Genomic DNA, 23,460 nt, shown 5'->3' with positions numbered 1-23,460 from the left:
TAAGCAATATTTTTCAATCTTTCCGATGATTGCATTTTCTCTGACATTTCTGCTTCCTGACACTTTTTACGTATTTTTTTCTCAATTAGTTTCTTTTATCAAATGTAGCATAGAGTGTTATAAAATAAAATCAAGAACAACAAAAGTTTTTGAACAAATGATAAATTTACGAGTCTACCAAACTTTCTTCTACGATTTCTTTCAAAAGTACTGCGTTTCCAATGAGCATGATGACGTCATATTTGACTTATTGATCTGGAAAAACGCAGCAGGAAATTTGTTGGACACTTTGACCACTTGATAACATTAGTAATTATTAAACGATAAAATATTTATTTCGACCAAAATACCGCACTAATAGGCTTAATGTCTACCACTTCGAACATGCCGTACTTCAGTATTTTTGTTTTTCAATACATATATACATAGTTCACTATTACTGAATTGTTTAATAATTATTCAAGCTATCAAGTGGTCATCGTAAAGGAAACTTTGGTAGACTCGTCAAAAGGAAGCCACTCACAAAGTTTCAAGTATGTTAAAAAACCCGTGATGTCCTGTGGTCTATAATAGGGAGAAGTTGGCAAAAAGTAAATAATTGGCCAAAATAACTAATTTGTCTGGAAAAACAACTATTATAGAAGAAAGGTCAAAGAAGATTTTTAACTGGAGTGCTAAATTCTTAAAGCTAATGATTATTGCAAGTAGTTTGCATTTCAATTTTTAATAAATTTTAGTAGTTTGTTAAAATCGTACAATTTTTATTACTACCCGACTAATTTTTCTTTGGTGTTTTTAACGATAATGTGAAATATGTAACGCTTAAAATATTTCTCATATCCTACTAAAGTTAACCTAAAAATACTAAACCACGTGGTAAACTCTAAACCATTTTTCATACACCCTTCATCAAAAGACCATGATGAAATTCCTTACAAAATATTATCACATATTCCTCAATGTATGAAAATATTCGCGCGCGCATTCTAAATACATCCTTCATTGTGCTATTAAAAAGCTCTATTGTATTTTTACTATACTGTATATGCTATAATGTATAATACCGAATGTATACGAATTGGCCGATGTACACCGCGCGTTATACTATACAACACACAAAACTATATTCCGTTTTTTGTCTAAATTGCTCTTATTTCATGTTATCACGTCGTGTAAGATCTGTCTATATATTTACTGTGTCGTGCCGCGAGTGTTAAGAAGATTATATGTCGTGCGTTTAAAAAATATATATATTACCCACCTTGCAAATTAAGATCGCATAACGCGCGGCATTTTATAACACATTTCATCCATAACAAAACAATTCCATAAAACATGCCACAACAAGACGAGCATGAGGAAATACCAAATCCAAGTACATCATCTTCTACAAAACATCATAGAAAACAAAAATTAGCACCGGAAAATGAAGGTACGCCGCTGGTTAGTCCATGTAAATCGAAAAAAATTACACCAGTCAAAATCAATGAAAATAATATCGGTGAAGAATCGCCGCATGGGCAAGGAAATGTGGATGATGATGAATTTGCACTTAAACCAAAAATGAGCTTACTTAATGGTATTACGGTAATTGTTGGTAGTATTATTGGTTCTGGTATATTTGTTTCACCAACTGGTGTGCTAATGTATACTGGTTCAGTAAATGCATCGTTATTAGTATGGACTGCATCGGGAATATTTTCTATGGTAAGTGATTTAAATAAACAAAAATTTTGATAAATTTACTGGAAAGGACTTTTAATTTGTTGAGTAATATTTGTTTATGTACACACATGTTCAAAAATAGAGTGACAATTATAAATGTTTTCAAATGAAAATACATAATTGTATTCAAGCCCTTAAAAAGATGTGTTGGTGCTAAATGTATGTAGCCACTGTTGTAATATATAAGAAGTATAATAAATTTAAACGAAAGTTTACTCACAATATTAAGAGAAGAAACAAAATTTTGATACAAGTGTTCATAAAATTACCTTTAAACTTGTATACCTAAAAAGTGAAATTTACAAAATTTGAAAAACCCCTGACAAATTTTTGGGATAAGGAACCCTAAACTCACACTTCAAACAACTCTCTCCGTTAAATTACCTTTCAAACGAACCCAAAAAAATTAAAATCGGTTCATCCGTTAAGGCGCTACGATGCCACAGACAGACACACAAACTTATAACCTTTTTTTAGTTCGGGGGTTAAAAAGTAACTCTGAGTTCGTTAACTAAAAAAATCAATCAATTTATGCATGGATCCATGCGTTGACGGAATTGGGTAATTATCTATCGAATTTAGTACATTACCCAAAAAATTTTAAGTTTAGTTATTGTGGTTAAATTAAAATTGATTAAAAAATGAAGAAGTTATTAAACATTCAAAGATTGTTATCTGTCTCCTTTTTTGAAAAACAAAGTTTTATATATAATCTCTATGGCCATACCGTGCAAGGACTTCACTGATCGATATTTTGCTCTTTGTTTAATTAGTAGTTTTAAAAATACATATTTTGCGTATTCTTAAGATTTTCAAAAACTTCACTTTTCTATTCTTGAAGTAAGAACTTTTCATCTGATAAACAAAATTAAGTCAACATCCACATTCATCTTTAAAAGAGATTCAAATGTGTTTGATATATAAAGAGAAGAGGATATCTTTCAACACAACAGAGCTTCTTGACAAAAAAAAATTACAATAAACTCACATTTAACGTACTGAGCACGATATACAAATTTAAGCTTAATATCTCTTATCTTTTTAGAGTTATTATGTTGACAGGCACTTAGGCAGACTGGCAGACAGACAATTTGAGAACAAACTGACAGACCCATTCATTATAATAACATAATAGTATTATGCATATCAATATCAACAGGTTTTTAACTCTTTTGCTTAAAATCCGCTGTTTTCGTTTGAATTTAATTCGTTAAAATTAGCATAAGCATACCCAGCTTTTGGCCTTGGGGAGGAACAGATATGCAATTTTAAGACTTATGGGGATAAAAGTTCTGGTATAAAATATTTTAGTTATAAGCTATAATATATTGTAATTAATTTCAAGGGAGCTCAGTAGGTCACTCTGCCAAAAACAAAATAGTTATAAAAGCCGGTAATTGATACAAGGGTACACCACGTTATTCTATGTAACAATAAATTGGATGTGGTAAAAATGTGGTTGGTTTTTGATGTACGTGATGATATATTATTATAGATAGATAGAGATTATTTGATTGATTAGGCAATCAATTTTGCTTACTATTAATCATGCATTAATAGTAAGGTAAATCTTAAAAACTATTTAACCACAATGGCACATTAATTAAAAAAATTTTTTAGTCTGCATCCTACTTTTTAAAGGTGGTGTCACATTTAAATAACTAATTAAAAAGTCTTTGCCTTTAAAATTAAATTTAAAATATCAATGATAAAACTGTCTAATATTCCGCAAATTGAACATTGTATTTGCAGGACAATATTATCATCTTTATCAAAAGTTCAAATGAGTGGAACCCTCTTAAACCATTCATTACGGAGTAAAGTAACCAAAAATCAAATTTCGTATTTCTATTTGAATTTATCAAACGCATAAATTTTTATAGCTGAATACATGCAACTTCTGTAATTTGTAATTTTCAATAATAACATAAATATAAACCAAAAACCGTATTAAATCATTTATCTAAGGTTAACGCTTAAAAAGAAGAAGAAGTTTTACGTATTTTAGAAAATTGAAAACTTTTTTTATTAAATGAATATTTATCACCTGAATATACAATAATTCGTAGCGCAGGAGCTGTGTTAGCTAAGCGAATGGCCGAGCTTGAAAAAAATAACACTTTTTCCTTAGAATCGAATACTATTAAGTTTTCAGTTTTTCAAGAATTTTATGTTGAAAACTAAGTGCATGAGTACTTTTTTGAATAAAGTCCCCCCTCTCGTTTGTCATTTTTATAATAAAGTATATCATAACACTGTTTAAACTACTATAAAAAAACCTTAAAAATGAAAAAAATTTTACTAGTAAAACCAAATAAATAGCCAACCAAATATATAGAATTGCCTTTGGAAATTCGCTAAAAATTGATTGAGTTTAACAATTTAGTCCTTATTAATTAAACTACAATTCATTTATTTTAGCGGTAGTTGAATCAATAGATGTATAATAAATTAACCATAGTATAGTTTACAACATTACTGTTCGAATATATAAATAAACTTTCTAAAAGAAAATAGCCCACTCTTTTAATGGTCTAGGCTTTCCATAGATCACTTTTGTTTTTTTAAAGCTTTAAGGCTGTTTGTTTGACAGCCATTTTAACTGGTTGACATCATAAGAAAATTTCCCAACATACATTTTAACAACAAGATTTTGATTGGAGCAAACGTGCTGATTTAAACATTCCTGATGTCTGCCTTTTTTGTTAGGATGCCATCGTTATCATAGACCATTTCATTTAATTAACAATTTATTGGTTATTAGCTAATAAAAACATTTCTGCAACTAACTCATGGTTTACGAAAGATATTTGGCATCTAAGAAACACATTCCACCTGGTATTAGCAAAAAGTGAGCGGTTCATTTCAATTTCCTTATTTTATTACACCCTTGACTGTACCGCCGACTGTATTTCTACAATTATTCGATCATCTTAGGAAATTTTTGTTTTTATTTGTTTAAGGTTGGAGCATATTGTTATGCAGAATTAGGAACAATGATTACAAAAAGTGGTGCGGATTACGCTTATATAATGGAAACATTTGGATCATTTGCAGCATTTATACGCTTATGGATTGAATGTATGATTGTACGGCCCTGTTCACAAGCAATTGTTGCATTAACATTTAGCGTATATGTTTTAAAACCATTCTTCCCTGAATGTCAACCACCCAATGACGCTGCCAGGCTTTTAGCATGCTGTTGTATATGTAAGTATATATATACCAACATATTTAAAATGAAATATCACTTCAGCTTTAAGTACCTATTGTTTTAAATCGCCTTTTTCATTTTCTGCCTGTATCCATTTATTAATAATTATCTTTCTTTGTATGCATAAATTTTCCTTTGATAATTTTTCCTTAATATATAGAAAATTATACAGAGATGATGATGTGTTGGTTAATATACAACACTAATTGAGTTAAAATAATAATAAATAAATAAAAAATTATTGAAACAATAAGAGAGGATTTGCACAACGCACAGACCGATCCAGGGGGGGGGGTCAAACCGGGCAATCGCCCGGAGCGGTAACAATGAGGGGCGGCAAATCCTGAAAATATGATAAATACTAATCTCGATAAACGGGACTCAATAAGACCAGGCCTATTCCGAAAGCTGGGATTGTTTGGAAAAATTAATTATAATTTATAAATAAAATAAAACACTGAAAAAACACCATTGGAAGAATATAAAATAATAATCTGTGCATTGAAATCTAAGTAAGAGAGACATATAATACATATACCCTATATACAGGGTGTCTTTTTTAAGTTGATATATGCTTGAAACTCAAAAAATAAGTTTTATCGATAAAAAAGCTTAAAACAAAAAATATAACCCTAAGTTGTTTTTTCGTATCCAAGTTGTTATTTTGAATAGTTGTTTCTGCGAAGTCTAGGCACTCTTTCAAATAAATCCAATAAAAGTGGTGCGTTTTTCTATAAATACCATTATAGTTCAAATTAAATGAACAAATCGCACAAAAAGCTAGATTTTTGCTATCAATTACTGTTTAAATTATTCGGTCTACAAAAAAATGTTTCAAACACAAAATGTTTGCGTATTTGTAAAGAACAACTTCCTAATTGAAAGTGTGCATCTGATGTTTGTCAGTTGAATGAATCAGAGTAAGGTTTTAATTTATCCTCAAAACTTCGATGCCGCCATAAGATGTGCTCTTTTGAAACTAATATTTTTCGTTTGAGAACTTTCCTCGATTAAATTTATTTATCGATTTTCAAGCATATGTCCATTTAAAACACACCGTATATGTTATGTATAGGGCGGAAAATATTATTTTTTCCGGAGCGGCTAAATAGCTAGATCGGGCCCTGGCACAACGCACTAATCCTATATTATCTCAATGGACACGACGTACAGGATGAGAATTTAGGCCTAGGCCAACTGTAACAAACGTTAGTACGGTTTCTTTAAAACAACAATAAACAATGTCAAAAATCAGTCGGCCAAAACCATCAAGCAAGAATAACCTATGAAATAATCTCGAGGATAACAATTACCCAAACGAGAATAAACTACGACAAAAGTAACATATAAGAAAAATAATCAATTTGGTTTCAGTTTTGAAATTCGCAATTTAAACCAATTTTATGAATGGCGAAGAATTTTTCATAAACAATTTACAGAAAGTTAAAAGCAAAATTTTTTTAAACACAATCCTTAAAATATTAATTAATACGAATATTCGTCACATCACTAATAAAAGTATAGAAATAAATATTTAGATGAAACCTTATAAATATCGATTTGCTCATTAATAAAATTGACATTGAAATATTGCTGACAAAAATTTATAAACTAAAAAATGTCTTTAACTTTAAACCAAAACAGTATTAGAAGAAATTAACGCAGTATTAGAAATAATTGGAATACAATTTTTCGATATCTGCCTTGGTTTTCTAAATATCGAAAGGTAAATAATTTATCAAAATTTTCAAATTTCAATATTTTGAAAATTACTCGGAATATAATAAACTCGGAATATATATCGGAAAATTTTATTTTTACTTTTCGGCTTACATTGTCAAGTTATAATTTATATATTTTTTAATTTGTGTATTGAGCGTGCTCATACAACCTTAATTAGTAGGGCACAGCGGTTTTTTTTGTTTTCAATAATTTATTAAAAACCCACCGACTAGTTTTGGAGAAATTTATGAAAACATATCATCCATCTACCATTTTTCCATAAAATCAATGTTAAATATTCCTACTTTCTAAATCATTTATTTATTTAATTAATCGGGCAACCCCCCCAAAATTTTTTGAAATGATTTAGACTTAGTAAAATTCCACATAAAAAAATCAAGTCTTTTATCCAAAATTGCCCTAGCACTCACACATCCCTTAAAACATATGGATGGAGTTAAAAATCAATTTCATTTGCTTAAATAATATAGATTGTTTTAGATATTTTTAATACATTAATTGCGGAAGTATCGAGAATTAAAATTTTTTTCTAATTTTGTCTTAGAAGTTTTTATAATTTCTTAGCACTTCCATTATAATTAAATTAAAGAAAATTCAAATTTTTAGGCAGCCTAAAAAAGAGAAAAAATATTGCGTATCGATTTAAGAATTGATGTTTTTAAAGCTTTAACATTTAATATCAATCAGAAATTGTTCAATCTATGTACAAATGTTAAAGTAAATTCCAGTAGATATCTTTTCTAAACAATATAAATTTTTATTTAAATTTTCATTCTTACTAACATAAATAAAAAAAGCACATTTGCTTCATATATATCTGAATAAAAAAATAAAAATGTAGTGGATATGAATTTTCCGGCGACCAGGCCTACTTTCTTATTCAATTAAAATTTAAAAAACTTTCTTAAACTTCATGGCCATAGCAGTAGCGATTTTGCAAGTACTATATATAGTTAATGAGAAATTCGATTTCAAGGTTTCAACGAAATTATCTTTTCTTTTTGAACATCTCCGAATCTATTTTGAATAGTTTCGGCTTGTCATCTGTACGTACGCACGCATGTAGGTATCTATTAAGGTATTCGGAAAAATTCAAAAAACCATTTCGATACCTGGTATAACTTAAACACCGTTGGTCAAAGAGTCTTGAAATGTTGCATTTACGGCTGTTTGCAAATCTAGTTGTGCATCCTTCCATTATAAACTATGTCTTGCGCGCAGTGATTTTAAATATTTTCGATTTTTAGATTTAAACAAGTGAATTAAAATTGAAATTTTAAATCTCCCGAAAAATTTTTCGGGTACGGAAGCCTAAACTTGCACTTTAAACATATATAAGAACACTCTCTCCATTAAATTACGTTTTTCCTTAAAGCATTTTGAAGATAGTCATCAATTTTTTAGTTTTTTTCGGGTACGGAACCAGAAACTCGCACTTGAGCTAAGAACACTCCCCGTTAAATTACCTTTCAAACGAAACCAAAAAATGCCACAAACAGACACACACACAAGCACACTCACATAGCGGTCAACTTATATCACCCCTTTTTTAGTTTGGGGGTTAATAAAATATTTATTTTGACTATCCTCGAATTTTGACAAATTAAGAATGCAAAGATGCCATGTGGTATAGAAATCATTTTCAAAACGTAAATACATCAAAATTTTTTTTATTTCGATTTTCCGGATGAAATGAATAAAATTCTGTCAGTATTCTAATAATAAAAATAAAACGTTCAATATAATAAAATAGGTTTTATTTAGAGTTTTTAAATTGAACAATATTGTGACAATCTTATTGGAAAATAATGTCTATATGAACTAAATTGATTTTAAATTGAAGAGAACGACCATAATTTTCTAAGTCAATGTAGTTGCTTTTTATTAAGTACAAAAATAAACATGTCATTCGATGCTAACTTTGTAGATAGTTTAAAATAGTTAAGGAATTGTTTTAGAGTCAGCCAAAATTAATATTTTTGAAACATCGAAGCATTTCCATCATTAAAATTGAACCATATCGGAAGAACGCACTTGTAAAACTTCTATACTCCATAAATTCAAACAATGGCTGCTTGTCCAAACAATTTGATAGAGCAATGATAGAAATAAACCGGTAAAATTCAAAATCAACGGCATTAAATAACCCCAGTATGACTTTCGACAGCCTTACAAATTCAAACCATTGCATTGCCAAGCACGAACATCTATCTATACATATAAAATGCTTTGTCCTGAATGACAGTCTGACTACCGAATCTACGCACAGCCTAAACCGCTGATCGTAGAGAAATGAAACTTGGAGGGTGTATTATTTGCATGACGTAGGCATCCGATAAGAAAAGATTTTTCGAAATTCTACCCCTAAAGGGGTGAAAAAGAGGACAAATTTTGTATGAGACAACATAATTGGCTGAAGACATGATTCATATTTTATTGAAACTCTAAGATGATTGGAGTATCTATAGCCTCATTGCTTAGATTAGAAAAAATAAAATAAATATTTGAATGAAATTTTAAACCATTGATAACAATTATATATAAGTCAAACACACGGAAATAAAAATTATTACCGGTCACAGGTCAATTAAGAAATTATAAATAAATTTATATCTATAATTTAATTGAGTTAAGGTCACATCCGTAAAAAAACTATCAAATAAATAATTTTAAATTATCCTTTTTATTAATAATAAATAGTACTTTTTTATTCACAAAATAAAAATAGGTAAGTAAGTTAGCTTTCTTTATTCAATGAATTGAAATTGGTCTTTTGTATAGTCATCAAATTTTTTTTTATTATTTGACTGGTCAAACGGATTTTGTCATTGAATAACATTCAAGTTGGGAGTTAAATATTTTGTACATTCACACGTGAAGTCTTGAGAAAGTTTTTGGGAACTATATAAATATTATAATTGGAGATCATATTCTAATGATTGTAGGAAAAACAAGTATTATTATACCATGCATATTTGTAATATGCAAGGTATACTAAGTTTAGTCCCAAGTTTGTAACGCTTAAAAATATTGATGCTATGAACAAAATTTTGGTATAGGTGTTTATAAAATCACCTAATTAGTCCATTGTCGCTTGTGTGTCCGTAAAAAGTGAGGTCGAGTTCGTAACTGAGCAACATAGGTCAATTGGGTCTTCGGTCCGTAGAACCCATCTTGTAAACCGTTAGAGATAGAACAAAAGTTTAAATGTAAAAAATATTCCTCATAAAAAAATAACCAACCTTTGTTTGAAACATTTTTTCCGTAAATATCACTGTTTACCCGTGAGAGCACAAATTACGCGTAAATTGTATAGTATGTATTATATGGGAATATCACTTATGTATGTGCGACAAGTGTGCATGTGTAATGTGATAGAGTAATCAACGCTGTCTATGCATGATATTTCAACAAATAACTCAATCAATTTGTTTGTTTTCACTTGTTTTATTACTAGATTTCCCCTTTTCTTCTAATCATATCACCTAATTTTTTACGTTTAAAATTTTTGAAGATATATTATTAACAACGAACTGCAATAGTGAGCACAAATTATTAATTATAATCCCTTTGAACTTTAACAATAAATTTTTTATGAAAATTAAATTATGAAGTGTAGCACCTTATAAAACGTGGGTGTGGAATTTCCGGTAACACAAGCAAGCTATAATTAGACAAACTTAACGGAAATTTTACCATTAAGATCATTATTTAATCCATAACTTTCGGCAACCAACTTCGTAAATATTATTTTAAATTCAATTTCTTTAACTACTTTTTTTTGTGACTTTAATGTAAAAATTTATGAATATTAAATACATATTTGAGATCGCATTATTAAAATATGTAATTCTAAATTAAAGTATTATTCAATGGTTTATACTCCAGTAAACGAGGCTAAAACATCTAAATTCTTTCCTATATCTCCGATTGACCTGGAAATTTTGGATTAAACTTTGTTCACCCTCTAGATCAAAAGTTGAGAAGAGATGAAATGAAATTTAAGCACAAAGTGTTATTCAAGTATGTTTCGAAAAATCAAAACTTTGACCGAGTTTTTGGAAATTGAAATTCGAAGTATTTAACGTTAAATAGGTAACTGAAAAATTTGACGTTTTTTGAAATATAATGAAAGAAATTTTCTCGTACCATTTTTTTAAGCTTTATTCAGTACAAAATCTCATGAATATACCACGGGAACTAAAATTAATGCTTGCCACTTTCCAGTTTACTTTATTTAGGTACTTACATCTTGAAATTTTCGAAAAAAAACAAAAAAATTGTGTTTATCGTTAAATAATTCGAAAAATAATTAAGTTTTTATAGTAGTTTAAAAAGAGTATAATCTACTTTTTTCAAAAAAACGTCAAATATTTAATGTTATTGTAATTATAGTGAAAAAAAAAGTCGTTTAACTTTTCTTACTCAAATTTTCCCAATCAAGATTAAATTAAAGTTAAATCAAGATTAAGTTCAATTTAAGATTGAAACACGAAACACAAATTTTAAAGTAATGTAAAAAGTTTCTTAAGCACATTATTTGAAGGGATTAAAGAGTAGAAAATAAATTAAGTGCTATCTTCTGACTCACTTTTGGTGTGTATCTAAAACATGTAAGTAATACTCCATATATGATCTAAAAACATACATACCTAACCTAATACCGACATACGAAGAAAGCAGAACTTTTTAAATAGATTAAAAATCAAATAATTTCAAATTTCGCTAAAAACTAACTTAGAAATCGATTTTAATACAATTATTGTGGTATTATATTCCCCCATACGTATTAAAGTTATACTAGAGTTTTACTCAATGGACAAATCCTCTTAAAAAGAAAAGCTTAATTAAAATGTTGACGTTATATAAGAATGTCATATATACTTACGCTAGTTACGCTATGTCATTCTATTTAATTAATCATCTGACTGCGAAAATAAATGACTTCACTGTACACTAAACTGTGAATATTGTTCCAGAATATAGCAAAATAAAAATAATGATCAACAAATTCGATCAAGTATGAAAGAAGATCAGATCACAAAAACATAAAATAAAATTCTCTTAGTACCTAGTCACGAATCGAATCGAGAGTATAAGTAGATAATTTGCCGCAAATTATTCGTGAATTAGTTGTGAAAATACCGTTTATTTTGAAAACCCTTAAATCATTTCATGGAGACGTGCTTCGCTAACTTTATATCAAGTTAGCGCAAAGCACCCAAAAAAAAAAAAAAAAAAACGAAAAAAAATTGATTTTTTAAATAATTCCTTCCCAACTAATTAGCGGCAAATTCTTGTTCTTTTCCCATTCTTCTACGAATATCCTAAGATCATTCTATGGAGGCGTGACAGGTGCTTAGCTAACTTGATGCACATTATCAGGAGACTGTTTAAAACAATTAAAAACAAGCCAATCAACTTTATGTCGTAGACATATCTTTCTATTCAAGCATATCGTAAAAATAATTCCGATTCGTGATTTTCATTACCTATAATAAACTCAACCTATCTATTGAAATTGAGTGAAAAATGTTTAATTTTCCAAACATATACTTCATTTTCGTCCAATTTTGTCTCTAACAGTTTATTCACATAAAGCACGTGAATAGAAATGGGAAACTGAACAGTTGGGTAGCAAAAGTCATGAGTTGTGTTTTAGATAGTCAGAACAGGGTCTTGTGGGGAACTTTGTAAATTTTTTTTATGATTTACTGGCGGCTTGCATACTCACATTACGAAGCAAATCGAGAAATCGCATTATCCCGTATGGTTTTGGGTCGATTTAATGTTTTGTCAAATTATTTAACATACCATCAATTATTAAAATGCGAAACAATTTCCTATCTACATTAATGATGAGAACTTGTGAAAATAAAATTAATTTCCAGTCTATGGCTATCACACATAAATAAAACGTAAGACGTAAGAAAATTACCCAATCAGATGTCTTAAGTCTCAAGCCTTGAAATTTCTTTTATAGTCTAAGATCCCATTTAGGATCGACCTTCACCCATGTGTTTACCGAATGAAAGTTATTTTAAATGAAATATAAAATGTTAAATGCCCCTGCAATGGGTTGCCTAAAAAAATGTGGTCAAGACTACTTTTAGTGAAATTATCAAGACTAAATTTTATAATAATTAAATTATTTTCTTGGAACAATCTCAATATTTGGATATAAAAAATTGAGAACCAAGTAGTTTTATTATTTTTGCTACAACAAATTGACAAATTAGCATTCCAGATAGAAATTGTGAAATATTTTTGAATAAATAAAATTTGTGGTATGTAACATGCAGTCTGTCTTCAGAAAACGAATAGCCGAGAGAATAGCGATAACAAATTATTTCTTAGACGCACTTCGGAATTCAATTATTTTCAAGTGACGACGCCAATGTATTTTCTATATAGCATACATTTCATATTTTCAACATATACAACTGTCGAGTTCGCATATGAAGTTATTGAAAAACTTATCAAGAATCAGTTCGAAGTCATCCTCATTTATTTCGAATGAACATATTATATATATACAAGGTGGTTCATAAATTAAATCGAATCTCCTTTCAAAGAAATGGTAAAAACTAGTTTTCACTTGTCATTTCATTCACTTTTTCGAGACACAGAATATTAGTCTTAAGATCAAGCGGTACATTTTTACTCTCCAGAGAGAAGTTTAAAAGAAGGATAAAAGAAGTATGAATAATTTATAACAACTCTAAAAAGTGTTTAACAAAAATATATCCCATAACTACGTGTAGTTAAATGTTAAACATTCTGTTAAATGTAGAATTCTTCTTATGATCAAAAATTCTGAAAATCTATTGATTTAAGGATGTATGATGATGATAACAATTTTTTATTTAAAGGCTCAAAATTTTGTGATTGGTAGACTTTAACCCAAAGAATATGTAGTTAAAAATTCAGCTTAGGTATCCCATGCAAAAAACAAACAAAAAATTGTATGTTAAAAATGACATATTTTGAAAATTTTTGAAAATTTTCACTCGAAACGAATGAAAGCAAATTTAAAAAAACCTTTTAATAACATATAATTATTATAACTTCATGAATGTAGACGGAAAATAAGAATAAAATGCTGCATAATTAAAGAAAATTTTCAATATTTTGAAATCGAATAATTTTATTCTTACTTTTCGTCTTATATCGTCAAGTTATAACGTTACCAAAATATATAATATATTTGAATTTGTTTACCTGTTTAGCATCCCGATTTTTTTCAGTACGTTATTTAATTTTATTTTTATAGTAAAAATCATGACTATCTTTTCAAATAAAACTTAAAAGTTTTGTAACATTTATAGAGTACAGTTTAAGATTTCTGCTGATAAAGTGGTTATTTCATGTTTCATTTGTGATAATTTAAAAAGCATTTTTGTAAGAAAGAAAAGGCATATTTGTAAGAAAGAAGATAAAAATTGACGGCAAAGCGAATTTGGAAAAATCGATTTAATAACAAAAAAATTACTTCCATGTAAAGTTCCATCTTTGAAGGTCTTTTTGACATCCCAAAAATTTAGAAATCTTAAATATTTAAGAAATAGGACCTTGTCTATTTTATCCTATAGAATAAAGAAAATAAACCGGTATTAAGGTAGATAAATGTACCGGAAATCTGGTCCTAGCGATCTGGCGATCAACTTTTCAAGCCCAATTAATTTTCATTCAGTTTACTTTGAAATATAACGATTTGAATTTTTTTTTTCTTAAATATAATCGCCATACCGATTGGACTACTCATTTTACATTAAAACATTTAGAACAAAAGAACAAGTAAACGATTTCACTTAAAATAATACTTTGAAAATTATGTGAACAAAATTTATTTTAAATTCTTTCATTTCCACTCTGTGAACAGGAACGATAAAAGGAAATGCTTTTGAAAGCTACGTCTTTATCCTTATGTAGAAAAGGAACAAAAAGAATGAAAACTATTGGTTGATCCATTTATTTATCTATCCCGTATATATTTTCGTAATTGTACGTTTATCCTTCTTCATTACCCTCTTTACATTCTTATTCGAACAACACTATTAATAGATTATTATTATTATAAATATATTCTGTATAATTCACAATAAGTACAAACCTTAAACTTGTTTCTAGTTTTCGAATGCTTGTTTCTAACATTCAAAAAATGCTTGCACACTTCTGCTTCCAGAAAAGATAATCTAACTACCTACAGAATTTTGTTGGAGTCTGTGCAACCGCCTAGTTATAAAGAAATTTTTTTTTTGAAATATAGCCAAAATCAGTTATTTTTGCTAGTTGTTATAAGCGATATGTACATTTTAACTCCTGTTATAAGCAAATAATTTCCTTCTGAGAGAAACGTCACTAGAAGTTTATTTATTCTCTTCTCCGGAAAAAACGAAAGCCCCGTCGCCAAAAGACTATCTAGTATACCAAAGGTAACAAAACAATCGATTCTAGTATACTTAAAATAGATTTTCCCGTTAAAATCTCATCAGGTAATCAATTCGCGTACCATAAAACATCATAAGGTAAAAATAGATTTAACTTAAGAAATATATATAAGTTTATTTTGAATTTAGGTCACGCTTAGACCACTATAAATAAGTAAAACTACGGAATCTCAAACTTACTGACACTACACACCTGACCAGTTTATTACACAATTTTATATTTATGTCTGTTTTTAACAGCAAATATGTATAATAAAAAGTAGATGGACTTCTAACATACAAAAGCTTTCATCTGTATAAATTTATACTGAAAGCTCTATACGCTTTTACGAATAAGTTATACCTACTTGTCATAATAATAATTTGTTCAATGCTAAAATATTATTTATATCAATAAATCAGAATACAAATTTTTTTCCCATGATTATAAGAAAAATTCTATTGTGAAAAGTGCTCGTGTTGTATTAATTAAACGAAAATTTATGAAATCAAAAATAATTAAAACAAAATATATCAAGTGCAACTTGTTGAGGCTGTACTAAAACATTTTCATTATAAAATGTGCTGATGCCTTTTGAAACTTCTTACTTTCCAAAAAAGTAAAAATAATATAATAGCATTGAAACTAAATATCTCAAATTTTCCACAGATTTTTATTAAGTTGTAAAAACTTCGTATGAACACGGTAGTGAGTGCACATATTTAAAAATTATATTTTCAATTTTGATGATGATTATTATATTATAACTTGACGATATAAGACAAAAGTAAGATTAAAATTTTCCGATATCTGGCGTAATTTTCAAAATATCGAAAATTGAAAATTTTGTTTAATTATTCAGCTTTCGATATTTCGAAAACCAAAGCACATATCGAATAAGATTATTCTTGTTTTTCGTTTACATTCATGAAGTTATAACATAATTTATCGTCAAAGTTGAAAATAAGATAAAAATAATTTCAACCCTAAATTTCATATGTGGACGGAGACACTTTGTTTTTTTCTTTTCTATGCCATTGCTTATATGTTTACTTTCTATTAAAAAGTTTTTTTTTTTTTAAATTTTTTTTCATTCATTCCAAGTGAAAATTATCAAAAACTTTCAAAATATCGTTTTTTGAGATTCCTCCATACGAGCCAATGTATTTTATTTCGATTTTCCATGACTTTTTTCTTAAAAATTTGCACGGATATCTATACTGAAATTTTAACCACATATTCTTTGAGTAAAAGTCTGCCTATAATCGTGCACCATTAACAAAATAGGATTTCGTGAATTATCGTTTATAATTTTGAAAATTTCTTGATCTATATTAGGAAGAACAAAATTTTTGAAAGGAGTAAAATTGTTGAAAAGCAGTTTTATTTCAAATTGTGTGTTTTAAAACTATGAACATAAATGGTTCTGTAAATATTAAATGCTTTGCTTATTACAAACAATTTTTTTAAAATCATTCGATGAATTTTAAAAATTTAAAACTATAATCAGCGAAGCCATCTGCAAGCTTCTAAGAACCTTTTGACTTGAAAAATTCATTCTACACAGATTAGCCGTAGCTTATGATACCCGTTGCATATACAGAATAAATTGCCTACATGCATATACCGAATAAATTAATATTTCAACAGGTTAAAAACGAACAATATTTTATAATAATTTATTATTTCAATAAAAACAAGAAAAATAACATCAATTTTTCTCATATCTCAAGAGTAATATTAATAAACGATAAAACTATTTAATTTACATAAAAGGTATATGAAACATGAAAATCATTAATTTTGTTTCCAACCCACTTTTAAATAATATTTGATTTTTTTGATTTATTAATGAAATTTTTTTTTATTTCAGTGGTATTAGCATTTATCAACTGTTGGGATGTGAAATGGGCCACACGCGTACAAGACATATTTACATATGCAAAATTATTCGCCTTATTTGTAATTATTGCTGTTGGACTGTATTTGTTTTTTACAGGTAAGAAAAATTATGGATATAAAAAAAAAATTAATTTATTGCAAACTAAAGTCCTTTTTTATGGTTTAATAATCCTTCTATAATATTTTAAAGTGTTCTTTCATCAATTATAAATTTAATTTGACTTTTAAATGACCTTAAAAGTCAAGGTCAAGGTTCAAGCTCCGAATAGGAGAATAGGAAAATGTAGTAAGTAAAAAATATTGTTTAAGCTACAGAAATGACCATTTGCTTTCGCGTTATTTGAAATTAAAGAACATCTTACTGTATAAGTCAAATATACATATTGTCTCATCAGACAATGGATAATCGTCTACATCCGTATTTTAAGTAGAAAATTGTTGAGATAATTCTATTAAGATCATTCTACAAGTATACAATAATAATAATAATAATTATCCTATTGAATTGTGTGATATGTAGCCGTTGGTCATTTAGTTTCTATTTTTATTTAGAAGTACTGCACGCGTCAAATTTTATTAATTCGTTTATTATTTGCATGTGAACTTGATATTAACATACTTGATGCCAATAGAAATTTTCCAGTTTGAAGACTTTCAACATTCGATGATAAACACGATGATAAATTTTAGAAAAAAATGGTGAATTAACTTTTTTTAATTTAATGTGAGGTTTCTTTGATACTTCTTACTAAACAGTAAACAGCATCTTCGTATATCTTGCAAACGAGAAATCTTCGACCATGTGTTGATATGCACCATTTTGTGCAAGGAATCTAACTTAAAAGTTTGCAATGTGATACATCCTTTAAATTTGTGGTTCCAAAAGTAATTCAAAATATTATTTGGAATTACTTTGGCCATTTAACTTGATCGACCCTAGTAGCTCAGTTGGTTAAAGCGTAACCAATTCCATTTCGGGTGTGCCTATGGTACCGAGTTCGATTCCCGCCGTTACAAAATAAAATTAATTTAATTAATTTTTGTGATGGGCTGGTGTAGTGCATGAAGGAGGCGCACTAAGCCTCTAGAAATAATTGAGGGGCTGCTAATGAAATTATCTGCGGAAAGATGGTAAAACACATATATGGTATCACAATGGCTCATATATGGGCTGAGTGTGTCTCTCGTGGACAGCCAATATAGTAGCATAACCTAACCTAACCTTGGCACTTTCACGAAATTGGAATAGTTATTTTTGTTAAGAACTTGTTTTTCACATACAATATATTCTTACTATGACTCTATGGGCAAAATAATAGGAAAAGACAAAGGACGTAAGAAGGAATCAATTATAAAAATGTAATAGATCCCTACATAATCGTTACTCACTCGCTTAGCATGAGGTTCTCTTTTGTATTTTTTATCTTTTCGTTATCTGTGTATAACAACTGTAATTTTTTCTCTTTTTTTATTACAGGACATAGAGAACATTTTTCATTTGATGGAACAAAATACGAAGTTACATCAATTGCATTATCATTTTATTCGGGTTTATTCGCATATAATGGATGGTAATATATTGAAAAAAATTACTTACTGAATGTAATATCGGTTTTGTTATCAATTATTATTAATTTCACGTTTAATAATTCACTTATTTACAGGAATTATTTAAATTTCATCATTGAAGAATTAAAGGATCCAATCAGGTTAATATATTATATTTTTGTTTATTATTCAACCTTTCTAGAGAGTTTTATAGAAAAGCCTTATAGGGAAACGACTTTATAAAAAAACCAATTTTTGTAGCTGATTCATACCAACAACCAACAGAATTCAATAGCAATGTGAATAATGCAACCAAGACGAAAGTTGTTATATCATCATTTACTCATACTGTCTTATCCTAAAGGATAAGAAACTGTGGACTGGTGTGAATAAGTAATAATATCTGCATAGGTATTCTGATTTAAAGAGAACCACCTTTAGAACTATCTCGCCACAAATGGGAGCGAATTTTAACAATTTCTTTAATAAGATAAACATTTAGAATAATTATGCGAGAATGCTTTCACTCTATTAAATAACGGTATAAAAGTATACTACAACTACCTACTTCGCAGCTATAAAGCCAAAAAAGTAGGCCTTCCCTATTTAATTACTAAAATCGTCGTGCTGATCTTTACATTTGATTTAAATAAAGCTGATTCCCCTTAGGTCAAAGAAAATTAGTATTCATATTTATATGTACAGGGTTGATCAATATCATAATACCAAAAAAAGATGTTACCACTTTAATGGCAGATACATGCATTTTAAGAACCTAAGTAAGAGTAAGAGTTGGCATCCAATAATTTCTACGATTCATTATGTTACGTCTACTCTACGATTCAATATGTTATGTAAAAGGGAAAAAGCTTTTAGAGCACAAGCTTTTATTGTACTAGAAAGTAGAAAAAAATTTTCCTATGAATCACTCAGACATGACTATTCGTAAAAGCTTGAGGTGCTCAATATAAATCTAAGTTACAAGATTCCACCATTCCACCCGAACAAACATAGTTACATAGATGCATTTAGGTGTTCCGAAACATTGTGGATATTTTATATTGAGCGCCTCAAGCTTTTAGGCATAGTCATGTATGAGTAACTCATTGAAAAAATTATTTTCTACTTTTTAGTACAATGATCACAAGAGTGATCGAAAAAATACTTTTTATTTAAATTTTTAATTTAAGGAAAAAAACCGCATGTATATCAAATATGGTGGAAGCGATGGGAAAACCAGACCGCCACTTACCATACATTGTCATCGAAACTAAGCGTGCAAGTAAAATTTAAGTTGCAAGATTCCACCCGGACAAACATACCTTCATACATACATTGCAAGTTAAATAAAAGCTTGCGATAATATATTTCATTTAAAATTGACATGGATCTTCTAGTTCATTTTGTTTACAAAATGTATTCTCTGATTGAGATATACCAACCTTGATAACGAAACTTTACACATTACATACCTACTAATACTCCTTTTTTTTTCTTGTAGAAACTTACCAAGAGCTATTGCAATATCTTGCACGTTAGTGACGGTTGTGTATGTGTTAGCAAATGTAGCATTTTATACAATCTTATCACCAGCAGAAGTTTTAATGTCTGAAGCTGTTGCTGTTTCATTTGCTGATCGTGCATTGGGACCCGTTGCATGGACAATCCCGGTATTTGTAGCATTATCTACATTTGGTGCAGTGAATGGAATTTTATTGACATCATCACGTTTATTTTATGCTGGAGCATGTGAAGGTCAAATGCCAGTCATATTAACAATGATTCAAGCGCAACGTATGACACCCGCTCCAGCAGTTTTGGCTATGGTATATCATTTTTGTTTCTTTATTTATAAAATCGTCATACCTCAAAATAAAATTTGCCTCCTTAGGATATAAGTTATTCTTTAATGTCTCTCAAACGTCTAAAACTCAGCACAAGAATTTAATTTTAGCCACTTTTACTTGTTACTGTATCAATTAATTGTAATATTAGTTTAAAAAAGATCTACTTCTGATTTAGAAGTCAACCTAATATGTGCGTCCCAACATTAGGTTTGATCAGGATATTTATTATGACAAAACATAAAAATTCCATCTACTTATTTTAAATTATCTCTATTATCTTTAACTTCTGATAGCTCACTTCCACTGATAACTCACTTCCACATTTCTTTAAATTAAAAAACATAAAATTTTGATAAAAAAAATGAATTGACAAATTTTTAAATAATCCCAAATTCATAGCAAGCTAAATCGCTTAAAAAAGTTTTAGCTTTTATTTGTTGCACTTTTTTTCGTTTTTCCTTCCAACCAGCAAACAAATCAGATGAATAACGTGCGATAAGGAACATAGTGCCAAAATAAAAATTTCGAATCACAGAAATTGACGTTTTCTAAATTTTATTTTGTTTTCTTCATTAAAAATTTAATGTTTTTTTTTATTTCAGGCACTTTTATCAATGCTTTACCTCACAGTCTCTGATATTTATGCATTAATTAATTATGTTGGTTTTGCAACTTGGGTAAGTGTTTCAAACTATACGTAAGGATCCAGAACAATTTAAAAGAAGGGGATTGTATGAACTATAGCATTGTTGTTTATTTGAACCATTAATAATTTTTATATTTTTTTTCTTATTTACTGGAGCTTTTTCAACTTAATTACTCGTTACTTGAATTTAATTTTCAATTACTTGGAAGTGTTTAAAAGGTGAGGGGGAGAGAGATATTTTTCCGCGATGTTCGCTTCTGGATCCTTGATTAACCTGTCGTGATGTCCTTTTAGTCCCACATTTCTTAACCATTATTAATTTTTTAGCTCAGCATTGGTGCATCAGTACTCTGTGTACCATGGCTACGATGGAAACAACCAGATTTAGTACGGCCAATTAAAGTACACTTAATTTGGCCAATATTATATTTAATTTGTACGGTATTTGTAACGGGTGTTCCGATGGCTGTCACACCATATGAAACAGTGATTGGTTTACTGATGATATTCTCCAGTGTACCCGTGTACTATGTATTTGTACAATGGCAAGCAAAGCCCAAATGTTTTTTGAATGTTACAAGTCGGTATAAACCAATATTGTATTTATTCCAAATGTATGGGATTAATTAAATTTTATGGTTACAGGAGGTATTACTCGTTGGCTTCAAACGTTGTTTGTGGTTATTGGTAAACCAGCGAAATCAGAAGTATAATAAAGACTATAACGAGGGAAAAAAATCATGAATTGAGGACCACGTCACATTTTTTGGAAAATCTTTTTATTCTACAATTTTTTAAGGAATATTATCTCGTTACATTCCATTTTAAGGAAGTAATTGTTGTTGAAGTCATTCGAAAACAATGACGTCATTATATCATACTTTTAATTGAGGGTTATAATAAATTTGTTTGGGCATGATATGCAGGTGGCAAACAAAATTTTAAGCCATTTTAAGATTGTTAAGGTGTTCACATTATCAACTTTACTTTGAAAATACCTTTTTAAATTTTGTTTTAACACGTTTTTTTATGGCTACCCAATATAGTGTGTTTTTTTGCCTTGATGGTGGCCGAAGCACTCGATGGTTATCATAGTAAATTAACTGTAACTTTGCTGACAAATAACTGTGAAATATTTAGTTTATTTAATTTAAGCACAAACCTGATATTAATTTATTTTTCTTAAGTTTTCGTTTGACGAAAAATGTGATTACGGATATTTTTCTGGCATAAGGATGCGCGTTTATAACAATTTAGTACAAAAAAAGGATAATGGTATTTCAAATCAAATATTTGCAAAATATATCTACAAAACATATATATCAAATTGTTGCAAGATTGTTGGTTGCTATTGTGAATATCAAATTTTTTTTTTGTCTATTTGTTTTTGTATTATATATCGACAATAAGTTTTTGGCCAAACTGTTACGACTCATTTTAGAAACAATCAAAATAAAAGACAATATTTTTGTCCTTATTTGTCACGAACAAAACATACAAAATCTGTGTGGATTGAATTTATTATTATTATTTTTGTATTAAATAACTTTTATTTTTATATTTAATTTGGATTTTTAATATTTTTTTTATTATTTTTTACCTTGAAAGTTTCAGCGTGATAAGATCATGAACATATGACAAAAAAATTTCACCAGGATAAGGTAAGATTAAAGGCATGTATCTATTCCGAAATAGTATTAATTTAGATCTAGGCGTCTCTGATATCAATTGTTGAAATTTTTCATTTTATAATGGTAATAGGCATTATTTTTTTTGAACTAAATACCATCTATTCTTATAGATTATATATCAAACTAGCATATACCCACCCGCTTTGCTAGGCAATTTCAACTTTAAAAGCAAAGACTACTTTGTTATAGCCTTCACTTTCCTTGACCCCACTTATCCTCCCTTTTATTCAAAATTGTTTGACTTTTCATTTTTTGATGTGAAATCCTAATTACATTTAATTCAAAAATTACGAATATCAACTTCGATGCAAATCACCCCCAAAAGAAATTTGAAGTAGATTAGACCGAGGAATGAAGTTGTCCCGTACAAACTTTGTCCCCGTTTTTCACCCCCTTAGGGATAAAATTTCCTTATCGGAGGCTTACGTCATGCAAAGAACATACCCTCCAAGTTACAGATCTATACGATCAGCAGATTAGGCTGTCAGTTGGCCTGTCAGGCAGTCAATCTATGTTCAGGGCAAAACATTTTACATGATATCAAATACCAAATAGAATGAAGTGATTCAATCCAAGTAGGTAAAGGTAAATCTCTAGACTTGTCTGTCTAAGGTCCACTAGGTCCGTAACTAGGACGTGGCAGAGGAGGCACCCGAGAAATAGAGGCGCAAAACTAAACGTATGTTTTATACAAAAAGTTTGTAAAGAATCATG

The 23,460-nt window shown here is 28.9% G+C and overlaps 1 protein-coding gene across 1 annotated transcript; it reads left to right on the top strand.

The window, feature by feature from the left end:
• Positions 1-1,131: 1,131 nt before the first annotated feature.
• LOC123305695 (Y+L amino acid transporter 2) lies at positions 1,132-21,785 on the top strand. The gene is made up of 9 exons (XM_044887484.1): positions 1,132-1,707; positions 4,689-4,935; positions 16,986-17,111; positions 18,492-18,585; positions 18,679-18,723; positions 20,064-20,388; positions 21,012-21,086; positions 21,383-21,635; positions 21,701-21,785. Exons 1-9 carry the CDS (start codon positions 1,336-1,338, stop codon positions 21,766-21,768), a joined length of 1,605 nt encoding a protein of 534 aa, XP_044743419.1. The 5' UTR covers positions 1,132-1,335; the 3' UTR covers positions 21,769-21,785.
• The last annotated feature ends 1,675 nt before the right edge of the window (positions 21,786-23,460 follow it).

The sequence above is a fragment of the Chrysoperla carnea genome, chromosome 1, assembly GCF_905475395.1.
Source record: "Chrysoperla carnea chromosome 1, inChrCarn1.1, whole genome shotgun sequence".
NCBI classification, from domain to species: domain Eukaryota; kingdom Metazoa; phylum Arthropoda; class Insecta; order Neuroptera; family Chrysopidae; genus Chrysoperla; species Chrysoperla carnea.
This window is presented reverse-complemented; position numbering and strand designations above follow the sequence as displayed.

What these genes read in the sequence shown, in the direction of transcription:
- LOC123305695 (XM_044887484.1), top strand. Translation starts at nt 1,336, where the DNA reads ATGCCACAACAAGACGAGCATGAGGAAATACCAAATCCAAGTACATCA. An exon ending in GAATTAAAGGATCCAATCAG is followed by an intron (nt 18,724 to 20,063) that starts GTTAATATATTA and finishes TTTTTCTTGTAG; the next exon opens with AAACTTACCAAGAGCTATTG. An exon ending in CTCCAGCAGTTTTGGCTATG is followed by an intron (nt 20,389 to 21,011) that starts GTATATCATTTT and finishes TTTTTATTTCAG; the next exon opens with GCACTTTTATCAATGCTTTA.